General features: G+C 45.2%; 2 protein-coding genes across 17 annotated transcripts in view; one reads left to right on the top strand and one right to left on the bottom strand.

The window, feature by feature from the left end:
- The window catches only part of LOC117654295 (gastrula zinc finger protein XlCGF49.1-like), a 346548-nt gene that overhangs the window by 53684 nt on the left and 276373 nt on the right, over nucleotides 1-16491 (bottom strand). The window lies entirely within an intron of this gene.
- LOC117654171 lies at nucleotides 6137-8189 on the top strand. Its single transcript, XM_034400390.1, has 2 exons — nucleotides 6137-6160; nucleotides 6278-8189. The coding sequence occupies exons 1-2, from the start codon at nucleotides 6137-6139 to the stop codon at nucleotides 7586-7588; spliced, it is 1335 nt and encodes a 444-aa protein (XP_034256281.1). The 3' UTR covers nucleotides 7589-8189.

Below are 16491 nucleotides of genomic sequence, written 5' to 3'. Positions count from 1 at the left end.
CATGGCACGGGTCGGCGCGTGGTTGGGCTAAGGCCGCTCTCCTCCCAATTCAGCAGTCACCTCTAGCCTCTTCACACTAAAAATCAAATAGTGATACATCTCACTCTCTGAGGGATGAGACATAACTGTCTCACCGAAAAAATGGTGATACTAAAATGTATCACCGAAAAAATAGTCGTACACGCATGTATCACCGAAAAACTGGTCGTACACGCATTTATCACCGAAAAAAAGGTCGTACACTAATGTATCACCGAAAAAAGGGTGATACTTCCCCAGGAAAACAAGGGCCAATCTCGCTGATGTCTCACCGTGTTTTCGGTGATACTTTTTTGTACGACCCTTTTTTCGGTGATACATGCGTGTACGACCATTTTTTCGGTGATACATTCGTGTACGACATTTTTTTCGGTGATACATTTTGTATCGCCGAAAATTGGTGAGATGTCTCACCCTATGAATTTCAGTGCACTACCTTTGCAAGTAGGAGTCTACTGCCGTGTACCTAATTTTTGAGCCGAGACGATCCGCTGAGCGTCTACGATAAACCTATGCCAAAAGTTCGCCGATTTGAGTTCTACCCTACAGAGTGGCATTTTTTAGTGCGACTGTTGAATGTTTTCGTACAACTTAATCTGATAAAATAGACCGACTGGTATCATTTTTCATACAACATGTTGATCTGAAAATTCAGACTAACGTCGTCTGAAACTTTCAGACCGCGAAGTATGAAAGTTTTGGTATGAAAATTCAGACTGAATGTAAGTAAATCGACTTCTTACAAAAAATTATGAACTTTCAGTAATTTTTTTTAACAGTGAAAGATAGGCAAACGCCTGTACCGCCGCTCTGCAGGGGGGACACCCTGGGCTCAACCTCTTAAAATGATCCTTAGGGTTAGTACAACAACTGTGCCAAGTATCCGGTATCACATTTTGCAAGGTAGTGCCCACTAACCTCCGGACTAGTTCGTGTCGAGTGGAAATTCCTGCTTGAAAAAAACGTTTTTAGTGAAAAACGAAAAAATGCTCAACTTTGGAGCTGCACAGCGCCTAGACCGTTTGAGCTACAGACCTGGGCGTGTGCTCATTGGATTCAGCGGACCATTTTCTACCAAATGCAAGTTTCGGAAAGTCAAAAAAAGTAATTTTTCCAAGTTTCCCCAAAAGCTGTTTAAATTATTGTAATTTTTCGACTTTTTCGCAAATATCTCAAAAACTATTCGTCGTAGAGTAAATCTGAGGGCATATTCTGGTTCCTCGTTCAATTCTACATAAGGATGCCAAATTTTAAGTCATTCAGACGAAAACTGTGTTTGTAGGACAAAATACCCAAAATGCCTGCAAAATGGGCAAAAAAACACAAAATGCACCATATCTCCGAAACAAAACTTTTATCGGCCAAACCAAAAGTGGCCGATTTTTACTTTATATGAAGAGAACTTACCCACAAAAAATCAGAAGGATCGGACGACATCAATGTCAGGGGTGGCTTTTCTTAAATAAAATTGCTCACTACAATGTAACCACGTGGCATAAGTAGCCTTAACTTTGTTCAGTGGTGGTTAGGGACGTGCTTCTTGCGTAACAGGCATTTGGGGTGATTCATAAGACCCGTATCAAGAAAAGAATTTAACTAGTTTATGCAATCAAATGCTTGAATTATTTCTCGAATCATCTGCTGCCTTATTCCAACACATTTACACAGCACATAATGCTTTTTAAAATGAGTTATTCTTATCTATCCTCCGAAATTGAAAAAATGTGAGGTTAGGGTTGACAGCCGATCAGTTAATACTCAGGCGGTCAACGGCAGCTTTTAAAGGCGTCTGCAGGATATCCGAAGAACAACTGCTGGAGGAGATAACATTCCCGACGATGTTTCATTTAATGTGTAGGATATTATGAAACGCTTCATGGCTGTTACAAATCACCCCATGGCGGGGCGATTCGTAACAGCATGCAAGGGTTTGGAAAGCGTCTCAGATTTCCAAGATAACGGATTCCAGATTGATCCAATGGATATGCATCGATATGTATAGTTTAGATGAAGGCCTAGACTGCTCTACTGGCACAAGTTTGGAACCGATATGCACAATGTTCTTTATTTGTATAGAGAATTCCGAAATCTGTTACAAATCGCCCCACTCTCCCTTAGTCAATGCATATACTTGTGAACTCTAAATGTTCACTCAGCACACAAAGTAAATGTCTTATGGTGAAAGGCTGTATCACCATATGGTGAAGATTTTCTCCATAATATAAACAAAATTCATCAAAATATCTGTAAGTCAGTGAATTCTCAATGGTATGTTATCCAGACAGCTGCACCACCATAATATGGAACATTTTCACCATAATATGGAGAATCTTCACTGTACAACATTTAGGTTGCATGCAAATGCGGCATGTGTGTTCTCAGTTGGGGAGGTGAGGCACATTCGTCCGGATTTTGTTTTACTGTTTTCACTCTTATTCCAGGAACGTGACGTCACGTTGTAACGAATGTGACAATATGTCTCGTTCGTTTGAGCATTTTGTCACGGAGGGGCATTTTGTCACGTTCGTTTCAACGTGACGTCACGTTCCTGGAATGAGAGTGTTCACTGAAATTCATAGGGTGAGACATCTCACCAATTTTCGGCGATACAAAATGTATCACCGAAAAAAATGTCGTACACGAATGTATCACCGAAAAAATGGTCGTACACGCATGTATCACCGAAAAAAGGGTCGTACAAAAAAGTATCACCGAAAACACGGTGAGACATCAGCGAGATTGGCCCTTGTTTTCCTGGGGAAGTATCACCCTTTTTTCGGTGATACATTAGTGTACGACCTTTTTTTCGGTGATAAATGCGTGTACGACCAGTTTTTCGGTGATACATGCGTGTACGACTATTTTTTCGGTGATACATTTTAGTATCACCATTTTTTCGGTGAGACAGTTATGTCTCATCCCTCAGAGAGTGAGATGTATCACTATTTGATTTTCAGTGTTCGCTTAGGGGGGCTCATACATGTTAAAAGCACTTCGTAAAAAAATTTTGTTGATGAAGACGGATCAAGATTTCACAATTTCTGTGTTGAAACCCTTTTAGATAATTGAGCAAGCTTCATTTTCGCTTAAACTAAAGTGACTTTTGACTTTTTTTTTGAAATAAAGTCGAATCATTTAAAATTTTGGTTCTCATAAGATTTTGTTCCCATACTTGCTCAGATCTGTGGGAGAAAAATCAGGGAGACTTATCCCTAGTAGTGTCATAGAATTGACTAGAATGGGCTTTTTATCTGCAAGAGTTTTCAAGAAAAAAATAAAAACAATTTTTTGTTCCAAAATTTGTTTCAAAAATTGATAAAAGAATTGTTATTATTTTTTTCTTGAAAACTATTGCAGATATAAAGCCCATTCTGGTCAATTCTTTGACACTGCTAGGGATGAGTCTCCCTGATTTTCCCCCCACAGATCTGAGCAAGTATGCGAACAAAATCTTGCGAGAACCAAAATTTTAATTGTTTCGACTTTATTTCCAAACAATGTCCAAAGTCACTTTACTTTAAGCCATAATAGAGCTTACTCAATTATCTAAGAGGTTTTACACTGAAATTGCAAAATCTTGATCCGTCTACATCAAAAATATTATTTTTACGAAGTGCTTTTAGCATGTATGAGCCCCCTTAACAATGCTTGTGACGAGGGACATTAAAACTTCTTAGCCAAGTCTTACTTTGGTCTTTGCCTCAGTCACTGTTGCTAGCATGTAGGATTTTGAATGAGTCTAGAAAATTGACAAATTGTATTTTTCTTGGTAACAAAACAGAAAAATTTCCCAACAGAGGACAGGGTAGGATCGTTGTGCTGCAGAAGCGCCATCAAGGGGGGCTGGGGCGGGGCTGATTCTCCTGAACCGCGTATGAAGTATTATATATTATAGGAGGTACTGTGGAGTATTATAGGCATTTGGATATTTTATGCGGATATGTGTGTCATATTTCTATGCAAAAATAAATAACAAAATGTTCGAGTTAGTTATTATGGGGACCCAGTCAACTAATTTAGCGCTGTTTTGCTACTCTTTCTCCTGTTAAAAGACCCTGAACTTCCGTCAGCTACAGTTTTACAATACTCTGCCATTTTAAAGCTAAAACTGCACTACACAAGCTGATTTTCATGGAAAAATTTTAAAGTTACCGTAAACCGGGGTAACTTGAGACAGCAAGGGTAGAGACACTTCTGCTTTTGGAGCTGCCACCTGGCTCGGCACATTCGGAGGTCAAAACTGCCCTAGCACTTTTTTTCATACTTGTTTGGAAAGACGATTAAGCGTTTGAATGGCGGGTTGGGACCAAGCTGGTCAGTTCCATAACGATTTTTCAATTTTAGTAAATTTAACAATTTTGGAGAAGTGTTACAAGTCTCCCTTGGTACTCGAAACACGTCTTGCTGAGACCCAAATGACCTTAGTATCTTTCAACCCCATTATTTCAACATTCTAAATGCAGCATCGGTTTTGAGGGAAACCCATCATTCATCGCGTAATACTGACTTTTATAGAAAATGGTAACTATGCGGGGTAACTTGAGACACCAAATTTCATTGAATTTGACGGAAGTTGAGTGGCGTAAATTGACACTGGCACCTCCTTGTACTACAGGGTGATTTAAAGTAACGGACCTCTCCGTTCAAAGATCAAAACTAAGCCGCATTTGATCGGGAATCACTTTTTTAGTCAGTGTAGAGGGTCCCAAGTGGATATGCAGCTTAAAGTTGGAGTGTTTTCTCAACAACACACGGACCAGATGAGACATAATAAATCTTGGTCTCAAAAGACGGGGAATTTAATTACCTTTCCAACGAGCTGAATGTCATTGTAATCGGACAACTTCTAGCCCAAGAACCGCCGATTTTTTGAAGAAAAACAACTGTCAAAATAGTTAAGGGATTTTGAGTAAATTTTAAAAATTGACTAAGACTATATACCTTTGCAGGAATGGACTTGTACGTAGAAATAACGAAAAATGTCTTAACAGGTGTCAGGGTTGGATGTGAAATGAGAGAATCGCTGTACTGAGTTGACAGGGTTGGATGTGAAATGGGAGAATCGTTGCGCTTCTGAAGTGCCGTTATCCCTCAAATTACCAAATGTAACTTTGATGAAAAAAAATCTTAATATAAGGATCAAAAATAGTCTAATATATTCCACAAGTAGTACTTTTCATTGAAAATAAGTTAAATGTCTTAGAAAATCAGTATGGACTGTCAAAAGCCCCACTTCCGTGAAAAAGCTAAGTGAAAACTAGAAGTGTCTCAAGCTACCCCAAATGCACTGTGGGCAAAAATCACAGTAAATCCTGTAGTGATTAGTACAGCTGTCACTGTAGTTCAGAGTACGGGATTTACTGTACCTTTTTTACAGGATCCACTGTACTTTGTACGGGATTTACTGTACCACAGGTGTGGAGTACGGAATATCCTGTACAAGGTACAATAAATACTGTAGCCAGGCACAGTAAATCCTGTGTTCTGAACTACAGTAAATCCCGGCAAAAAATTTAACGGGATTCACTGTGGTTTTTTCGCACAGTGTGACGGGGTAACTTGAAACAACTTTAGAGGCCCATTACTCTAATTTTAGGTGACCCTCAAAACCTTCATGGGGTCAAACCGAACGTTATCATGTGAAATTAAACATAGTTGGTATTCGGGTTGGTGAGAGAAGTATTGTGGACACACGGTCCAAAAGACGTGAAATATTGTCTCAAGTTACTCCGGTTTACGGTACAAACAATTGAACGATGAATGGTATGAATGGTTTATTATTTTATGAATGGTACGTAAAATCTGAATACCTTTTCAGGCTTTTGCAGGCACTTTTTTTTCGACAAAAATGCACAAGGTTCACAATTAATTATTCATTTATGATTTTTTTGTTGTGAGCATAAAACGAGCCATTCTTAAATAAACGAGGCATTCGTCGCCACATTTGTCGCAAAACAACGCCAATTTTTTATTGAATTAAGCCTTACGAAGTAATGTGGCTTCATGTAACAAAGTATTTTGACCGTGCGTAAGCTTCCAAAGAAAATTGTTTGTTAGAACTCGTACTACACACTTACAAGTTTGTACCTTGTACAAAATGACGAATGTTCAAAATTCTTTCGTAAGGTTTGAAGCGTGCATACTGTTTCCGTTCCCATTTTCCGCACATTTGCCGTCTCAAACTAAGGCTATTTTACAGTGACTCACGCCCATGTCCTAATCCGATTCGTGCCCACAGCTGCTGGCCCTGCCGGACGACGCGTTGGTGCGCGTGTTGGCCCTCCTGCCGCCCAGAGAGGTCTTCCGCCTCCGATTGGTGTGTCGGCGGCTCCGGGACCTGAGCCTCCACCCGGACGTTTGGCGCTCCGTTGACCTGTCTGGCGGTGACATAGGCCTTCTCCAAGCCGCGCTCAGACTCGCCCCCTGCCTCCGCGAAGTCTCCCTGCGCTCGCCGCATCTGCAGGTTGCGGCCTGCACCGTTTGCAACACCAACTGCGTCGTCACCAACCTCAAGCTGTCCGTTCAGAATGAGACCGATGCTGCCTGGGCCACCGTCATAGTGCAAAGTTTCTCCACTCTCCGCGGCTTGAGAGAGATAACCCTAGTTCTATACCCTGCCGCCCCCGGCGCTTTACATCCCCTTCTGCGGATGGTTTACTGCGTTCAAGACTTACGCGAATTAACGATACGGTTCGATTCGGACATGTCAGAGCTACCGCCTCTATTGTCAGACCTGGAGCCGAGACCTTCCCTTACTACACTCCGTTACGAAGGTGCAGCAACTGACCCTTTCTTCTGTGTGTTGCTGCGTACGCATGCGGCCACCCTTGAAGTTGTCCTTCTATACCTGAGGGATGGGCTCCCCACATCGCTGTTAGGATCGTTGCCCAGGCTTCGCTGCCTGGGTTGCCGTCCGACTGTTGACCTTTCTCAGCTCAAAAGCTTACACAACCTGGATACATTTGTGCTGCTCGGTCGCGAAGTGCAGGACGTACCTTGTCCGGGAACAGTGAACTTCCTCCTTCAGGGGCCGCGCTTGCGGTCCGTGGGGTTCAACTTGGGACCCAACCACCCAATTCTCGGCGCTGCCCTTCTGGAGGCTTTGGCCCAGTCGCCGTCCGCCCCCGTTCTGGAAAGACTGTCCTTACACGGTGTGCAAGACTCGCTTGTGGCCGCGGCACTTCAGCGGTTCCCATCCCTGCGAGCACTCACCCTAGAATCGGACGCCATGCCCTCGGACGCCTTCTTCCGTGCAGTGAGCCCCGCCTCCACACCGCGCCTTGCCACGCTGCAACTTGTGCCCCACGGCTGCCCCCACGCCTGGCTGCACGACCCGGCCGTGCAGGACGTCCTCGCGAGGAACGCGGGGCTCCACCTCCGCCTGTCAGGCCCTCCCACCCTCGAGGACGACTGTGCCTGTCGGTGGTGCCTCTGGCGCTGCCACCGGGACGAGCTCCGGACGCACGCAGGCCTGCAGTCCGCCTTCTCGGCGCACACCAGGCGGCCCGGCTGCCCCGGGGACTGCCGAAGGTGGCTCTGGTATGTTTAGGCAGGCACACTGTCACTAAAACCGATTCATCTGTGCTGCATTGAAGTTCTTATGTGATTCAGTGATTTATAGTTTAATTTACCTAGGTATTAAGCAACAATCTGGTATTAAGCAATTGATTAATCGCACAGGTTGCCTTTATCTTCTTTTCAAAGAAATTACCTGCATTGTTTGTGGAACCAAGTTAGAGTACTTGCAGTATTGAGGCACAAATTGTCCCTTTCCGTGACCTGTTTCAAATTGCTATTTGAAACCACTTCCCGATGGATGATGAAAGGATTGGTGCCAGAATTGAAATATGTATTCACGACTATTTATAAAGTCCTACTGTGTACACAACTGATGGGCTCGCTTCGGTAGAATGCATTTGATACTGTTTCCCATCAAGTTATCGTAACTTCTGTGTTAAAGTAATGTGAAATGTTTAACTTTTTACTATTTGTCGATCTAAATTGCACGTTTTTACATGTTTTGTAGCAATATTATGTTACTTCAATGGCAAGCTGGGACTAACTCTGATTATGGAAAAGGTTAAATATTGTGAACATGCAAACTGAAGCCTTTATTTGTTTAATGCTCCAAGAAAACTTACTTATCCTTGTATGGGCAGCTTTGCGGTCGTGCTTTCCAGTCTCTTGACTTGCCTTTTTTGTCAGGCATTTGTAGAGTGAACAGTAAACATTCACCATCAATAAATAAGCGGTTTTTGACAGCTGTTTCCGGCTTATGTTCTTGTTGTTGCTGCAAAGGTCGCCCTCTCGTAGAGCGGCCCCTCAAAGTGACGCCGGGCTCCGGGTTACGCAAACGGGGGTGGGGTGCGGCAAGGATCCACACGGTAAAAACGGAACCTGGTTTTCCCAGGAAGCCTATGGTAAAGGCATAGGCGATTTCCAGGAAGTTCCTGGGAAAACCAGGAACCGTTTTTACCGCGCAGGTGGTGGGACTGAGTCCCGAGCCGGCGGATTCCGGAGTCGATCGCAACGGCCCTGCTCAATCTCACTAATCTAATCTAGGGCGGCGTCGAGCGTTGCATGACACACTTGTTCGCACAGAACCTTAAATCAAAATTAACATATTTTCGTCAGTTACGCCATTCACGTGCTAATCTTGAATTGCGATACATTAGAATTAGTTCTGCTTTCACGTTAGCGTTAATGTTTTTTAACACTTCATCACGGAGTGCTCAACTCACTGCTTTTATAAATTTCTGTGACGGCTTGCCGAAGGCCAGGCGGCGATTGTCGTAACTGGCTCAGCATCGCGAAGCCTGTTAAGCAAGACACGGTCTGGCGCACATCTACTTTGGTACATATCTTCTTAAAACGTTTGTGACCTTATAACTGATCGCATGGTGACACTGCAGGACTTCACAGCTCGTGGAATTCGTCCTGGCGGACCTTCGTGCAGCGGGAGCACACCACTGCCACCGCAGCGCCCAGCACCGCCCTGATGGCGGCAAGCTGCACCCGGCAGTCCTCCTCGTCGTGGACGAAGGACGAGCTCCTCCACACCACGACGCGGCGCAGGGCTGGCAGCGCGCCGCCCCGGAACACGGGGCTCAGGTCCGTGCAGGCGTAGGGGTAGTGGTCCTCGTAGCCGGGCGGCCCGCGCGTGCCGGCGCAAACCACCAGCTCGCGCAGCGAGTGGGCGTGGCCGCGCACCAGCGAGGCCAAGGTGGCCTTGGGCACACTGAAAAACCAAACGTGGTCTAGACCGCACCAACTGGTGTGGTCAAATGGATGCCATTTTGACCACACCAGCTGGTGTGGTCTAGACCACGTTTGGTGCGTTTGGTGTGGTCTAGACCACACCAAACGTGGCCAAACGTGGTCTAGACCACACCAAACGTGGCCAAACGTGGTCTAGACCGCACCATACGTCGTCAAACGTGGTCTAGACCACACCAACTGATGTGGTCAAAATGGCATCCATCTGACCACACCAGTGGTGCGGTCTGGACCACGTTTGGTTTTTCAGTGCAGGTACGCGCGCACCCAGTGCAGGCCGCCGGGGTGGCCCGCGGGCAGCGGCGGCAGCGAGATGGGGTTGGCGTAGAGGCCGGGGTCGCTCGCCACGTACAGGCGGCGGAGGCGCGGCAAGGCGTGGATGACGGCCAAGTGCGCGGCCTGCACCACGCGCACGTGCAGCGCCTCCAACGTCGGCGCGGCCGCACGAAGCAGCGCCATTTGCCACGCCGGTTCGATGGGGCACCACAGGCTGCTCAGACGTCGCACCTGCAACAGCGAGCTCGGTGAGGACCGCTGCAGTGGCACCGCAAACTTCAGTGTCTTCTTAGTACACTATTACAAACGCATACTTGCCAGTACACACTAACAAACGCATCCTACACTATGGCAAAACGTAACAAACGCATCCTACACTATGGCAAAACGTAACAAACGCATCCTACACTATGGCAAAACGCTACGGAAACTTCTGTTAACAGCTTGTGGTAATATTGATCCATGAAGCGGAAGAAGGGAGTAAGTTGACTTATCTCCAAATTGAGTTTTTATCTTGTTATTGTGCCTCAGGATAGTTTGCATCTTTACACCAAATTATTTGACTCAATTCCCAGCAGTTTAGGAGAAAATCCACATGGAAAATGGATACAACTCAACTTGACCCTTTTTACGGTCCAAATTTCATCGGAAAATGGAGTCAACTCAACCGATGTCCACATGACTCCGTTTCACAAAATAGCAAAAATAGACAACTCAACTTGCGTCTTTATAAATCTAATGTAAAAAGAGTCAACTCAACTTAGGTCTTCATGAATCTAGTGCAAAAAGAGTCAACTAAACTTAAGGGGGAAAACTCGTCTTTAACACCAAAATTTTAACAAATTTCAGGATTAAATAAAAAATCTTTCCAATAAATTCGAAGGTTAGTGGGGTTTTCCAATAAAAAGCTGGTTCTTTAATGTTGATTTCAAGAAAAAAAAGTTTGACTCTAGGCCCTATGACCTAGAATCTGTTATCTTTCTACTAAACCACTAAAATACGCCAAAAATTCACTACGCGCATGATTTTCAGAGAATGCGGCATCATATCATAAATGTCTTTGTTCGTCCCTCAAGAAGACTCCTGGCACTCTAGGTTGAACTAGAATGATTGAAATACCTGGTTCCTAAGTGCCTCAAATTTACATTTGTAAGTGTACAAAGAAAAGCCTTTAAATTTAGACATCTCAATAATTTTTTTCGGACACTTCTACTGGTCCGATTGAAGATATCCTAGGTCAGAGTGACGGCCTTATAGAGACAAAACATGAGAAAAATTATTGAGTCGAAACAATCAATGGTCTGGCTCAAATCGTGCGCGCAAGACCCAAAATATTGCAATTGAGTAAAATGGCTTCAAAGTTCAAACGGTCTAACCTATCCTGTGGAAAAACAATTACAAAAGGTCATCCTATGGCCAAACGGTTTTGAATTTCGAAACCAGCCAGCCACCAATTTCAAGGGTTTGACACAAAGAATTCGGAAAACTCAAAAACAAAAATCTGATTTTTTGACGTAGAATGACGAGTCTCCCCCCTTAACTCTGAATTCACTTTAAAAAAACTAATGGAAGAAGGAGGTCACTCTTAAAATGTTCCATAGCAATATAGACTCTACGCGGACCTCAGTTCCACTTGAGTTGTCTCCATATTCCATCTCGTTTGGGAGAACTAAGTAAACATGGTTCCTTAGTTCATTCTAACGTAAAGATTTAAATCACAGAAACCGTCTACAGAGTGATGTTATACTTTTGGAAATTCTGACAGTTATTACTGATACTTTTTGGGGGGAAAATGCAATTTATATCATTCATCTGAATGGATTTGTTTTCCCTCAAACAGTTTTTTTGTTTCTGATGAAAAATGATAAAAATTTAGTTATCGCCTTTTTTCGCTTCATGGATCAATTCTCCGAAGCCCCTTGTCAATATTCTCCGTGGGGTCTTACAGTTTTTTCTGTAGGCCCTTACAGTGTTCTCCGTAGGACTACACAGTCTTCCAGGTCCTAGGAGAAGACTGCGGTCCTACGGAGAATTCAGTAAGAGGCACGGAAAATCCTGGCGAAAAAATTTCCGTCCCTTTTTTGCCACAGTGTATTTGACCAAGTACACACAAACAAATGGTACTTGGGGGAGTATAACTTCATGCTAAGTATAGGCTTTTGTAACGCGTTTGTAAGGATTGTAGAAGGCGTTTAGGTTTTTTGGGAAATGAAGTGTGTTTTGAGTACACAGAGGCCCTAAGGTAAGTGAAAAATCAATTGTGGGTGTGCTCCCTCTCCCCCTTCTCCTCCCCCTCTCTTCTCCTCTCCCTAGCGGAATTTTCGGGACGTATTACGGACGCCCCGAGAGCGTCAGGTTTTTCTCTTTATGGATGGTCTCAGAACGCGCCGGCTTCGTCTATGGATCGTCCCGCATGTGTCCTTACGTATCCGGAGACTCAATCGAGGTGTCCCTCCCGCATCCAGAAGGTATCGTCAGTGTCCGTCCGTCGTCTAGACATCATCCAAAGGTATGCCGACTGTCCCAGGTGCATCCCAAATGTATCCAAAATTAATCCACAATGCATCCATCCGCCTCCACTCTCTATCCCACCCCATAGGTTTCACAATCTGCCGGACATTCCAAATAACGTCCAGTGCGTATCCGCTCCATGCCAGATGCATCCTAAATGCATCCGAGGCGTCCTGAACGCATCCAGAGGTACCCGGACCGTCCCAGAACCATACTAGATGCATCCCACCCGCCCCCATAATGCAGCCGGGTTTTTTGAGCACGCCCAGAAGGTATCCGGACCGTCCCGAGGAAACCCGAGTGCATCCAGTCCGCCTCCAGCCGGGGCGTCACGAGCGCGTCCAGAAAGTCTCCGCACCACCCCAAAAGGACCCCGAGTGCGTCCCACCGCCTCCGTCCGTCCTCTCGACATCCAGAATGCATCCCAACCACATCCATCGCATCTTGAAAAAACCCAAAAATATTTGAATCGCATCCAGATCGCATCCATTGCACATGCGAGGTGTGGTAAGGGTAGGTGCCGGATGTCGTAGTGATGCTTTGCGGATGACCCCTGTGCGCTGGATGAGTTAGACGACTTCCGGATGAGGATGCGTGGATCTTTCTTGTGGACTGGCGTCTGGAAGTGCTGGGTGTCTTTTGATGTGTGATGAACGTCTTAAGTGGTGCTACTTTGCCGGGAGTTGAACCCGGCCCCTTCCGCTTGCGGGTCGACTGCTTAACCCCCTCGGCCACCGCTTCCTTCTTAGAGGAGAAAGAATTTTGAGTACTCTTAAGCTTCATGCAAAAGTGGCATCCACCCAGCATCCTTGTCTCGTCATCACCACGAATCACGAAGCATCCCCAAGCCATCCTCGCATCCTTGCCATCTCTGAGCCAGCCCCTCGTATCTCTGCATCCACGTAAGCAAACTATATCCAACGGCGTCCTAGTATCCAACCGTTTGACACGCATCCCTAGCGCGTCCATGCCGTCCGTCTTCATCGCGAAAGCATTCGCGCGACTGAATAGCTTCAATAGCATCCGTAGAGTATCCAGACGACCCACCCTCATCCTGAGCGCATCCGTCGGCCTCCAGTCCATCTCAGCAATCCATTTTGGGATTACGAGGCATCCAGGGCGTCCTGTAGGAGTACAGAGCGTATTCAGACCGTCTACATACAACGCACCCAGGATGCGTCTTAAGTACATCCGACGCATCTTTGATGCATCCAAAAGATGTCCAGTGCATCCAAAATGCGTCCAATAGACATCCAGGATACGTCCAAAGTACATCCAACACATCCAGAAGGCGTCCAATTCATATCCAACGCATCCAAAATACGTCCAAAGTACATCTAACACATCCAGAACGCGTCCAAACTACATCCACCACATCCAAATGGCATCCAAACCACATCCGCAACATCCCGATGGCATCCGAATCACATCAGTGACATCCAGATTGCATCCGAAACACGTCCATGGCATTCATTCTGCGTCAACGCATGTTGGGGGACTTTTGGATGGGCTGGATGTGATTTTGGGCGCGTCGGAGACCCATGTTCCGACCACTCTTTGAAAAGGTCTCAACAGATCTATTCAAATCAACAATAAAAATTTTCAGTTGGTCACCCCCCTTTTTTCAAGATACTGATTTTAAACTCTATCTTAAAAAAGGGGGGTGACCAACTGAAAATTTTTATTGTTGATTTGAATAGATCTCGTTGAGACCTTTTCAAAGAGTGGTCGGAACATGGGTCTCCGACGCGTCCAAATCACATCCAGCCCATCCAAAAGTCTCCCCAAAATGCGTTGACGCAGAATGAATGCCATGGACGTGTTTCGGATGCAATCTGGATGTCACTGATGTGATTTTGGGTGCCATCTGGATGTTGCGGATGTGGTCTGGATGTGTTTGATGTCTTGGGACGCACCCCGGGTGTGTTAGATGTCTTTTGGACGCATCCTGGATACGTTGGATATCCTTTGGACGCATCCTAGTCGTTGGATGTCCTTTTTAAAAGCATTTTGGATGGATTGGATGTCTTTTGGATGCATCCAAGATGCGTCGGATGTACTGAAGACGCATCCTGGATGTCCTGGATGCTTCGGAATGCCTTTTGGACACTCCGGCTTCTCTCAGGGCGCGTACAGGACGCCCCGGATGCATTCCGGATGACGAGAGGATGGCTGGAGGTGGACGGTATGATTTCGGATGCCGAGGGGACGGTCCGGATGCGCTTTGGACGCGTACAGGACGCCCTGGATGCACTCGGGATGCCAAATGGATTGCTGGGATAGACTGGAGGCCGACGGATGCGCTCAGGATGGGGGGTCGTTGGATACCTTACGGATGCTTACGGTACGTTGCAGACGCGCTGGATGTTTTGGGGATGCTTTGCGGAAGAAGGCGGACGCCATGGACGCGCCAGGGATGCGTCAAACGGTTGGATACTAGGACGCTACTGTGATTCAATTTGGCCACGTGGATGCAGAGATACGAGGCGGATGGCTCTGAGATGGCAAGGGTGCGAGGGTGGGTTGCGGATGGTTCGTGATGAGATACGTGGGCACACATGGGACGATTTTGGAACGCAGAGATGCGGTGGATACGTCATGGACACCTTATTTTTCTGCCTGGAATGCACAGGATCTAATCTTGATGCGCGCGGACGTCATTGGATAAGTTGGACGAAACTAGGATGGCCCGCAGGATGCGTGGATAGCTGTAAGATGCATCTAGTAGGTCGTGGATGTACGGGATGGCAATTGGACGAATCCTGGACGTCCTATTCGCATCCAGCATTCCAGCAGGGTCCCCTCTCCCTTCTCTCTCTCTCTCTTCTCTCTCGGCGAAGTACTTTGATTTAAAAAATGACGAAAAAGCTGTCATTCCATCGACATTCAAACCCCCTTCCTTTAAAAACCCTTTTTAATTATATCCCTTTTTTTTCGGATGTAACCCCTATTTCATCCTCAGCCACGGTGCGCCCCACGGTCAACCACGTGGTAATCACGATCCAATCTTTGCAGTCAGGAGCTTTGAGATTTTTAACGATATTCTGGGCCGTTCCTTCAGCACCATCTCCGTCCGTGCCGCGGAGTTCTGGTTTGCTCCTTTTGACTTCTTCTTCCTTTTTCTTCAGCGCCTTAGGTAGCACTGGTGCTGTGTCCACAGACTCCGCAACTGAGCAAAATATGAAGATGGACTTTCATTAATTACCTAAACTAACGCTGCTTAAAGGGACGCTCGGAACAACACAAATCGCTTCAACAGGTCGCATACCCTAGAACTAACAGACAGGAGCGATAAAAATCGAGATAGTCGTCTGCATGCAACTAATGTTGTACAAATTTTTTACGAGACATCACAGTTTTTTGAGCGCACGAAATCTTCGAACGATTTTTGTACGAAAATACACGTTTTTCCAATTTTTTGCAAAATTTCGTACAAATTTGCACAGAGGGTTCGTGTGCACAAAAAACTTGAACGTCTAGTACAAAGTTAGTACAAACCAACGCAAGAACCCGCTTCGCGTGTTTGAAGGCTCCACCGAAAATATTTGATTTACATACTAAATGTTCTCGTACAAAGTCTGTACGAGACATCACAGTTTTTTTTACACACGACGAAAATTTTTGTATAAATTTGTGCGCGATTTTGCACAAAAATGGGGGAAAAGTGCAGTTTTTCGTACAAAAAAATTTCGCAAAAAGTTCGTGTGCATAAAAAAATCTCTCATACAAAATCGTTCAAACAATACACTAAATGTCTTACAATGAAATTTGACCTATGTTTTTCGTATGTTACAGTGAATTCGGCGCAAGCATAATACAAAGCAAATTGCTTCGTAATACGAATCTTTTAAGCTTTTTCATTGTAAGATACAAAGAAAAACCTTGTAATACGAAGAAAAACCCCCTTCGTATTTGCTTGCGCCATTTTCTTCGTATTATGGGGAAATTTTTTCGTAAGACATTTAGAGTGTATGCTCCAATACTAAATTCCTTTTTTACAATTTGTGTTCGTGGTCTCGTGCATACACGCTTTTTGCATAAATTTGTGCCTAATTTCACATTAGTTTGTGCGATTCCGCGTACAAATTTGTGCAAAAAAAGTTCGCAGGTTTAAAATTGTGGAGAGCACGTACAAAATTGCACAAATACATATATTGCGCACCTTAGGTAAAAACATCACTCACCCGGGCTGTTGTTCTAGTATGCAGTCGTCAGCCTCAGCGAAATTGTGAACTACGAGCGTATCTCTGCTGGGATGAGCAGTAGGATTTTCAGAGGGGAAGTGGTCTTTTTTTTCGGGTTCTTCTCCAAGGCTTGCCTGTCGCGCACCGTGGAGTGCAGAGGGAAGTTCTGGTTTATTCCTTTTGACTTTTTCCTTTTCTTCTTGTG

Source organism: Thrips palmi, unplaced genomic scaffold (assembly GCF_012932325.1).
Source record: "Thrips palmi isolate BJ-2018 unplaced genomic scaffold, TpBJ-2018v1 HiC_scaffold_10, whole genome shotgun sequence".
NCBI lineage: Eukaryota > Metazoa > Arthropoda > Insecta > Thysanoptera > Thripidae > Thrips > Thrips palmi.
This window is presented reverse-complemented; position numbering and strand designations above follow the sequence as displayed.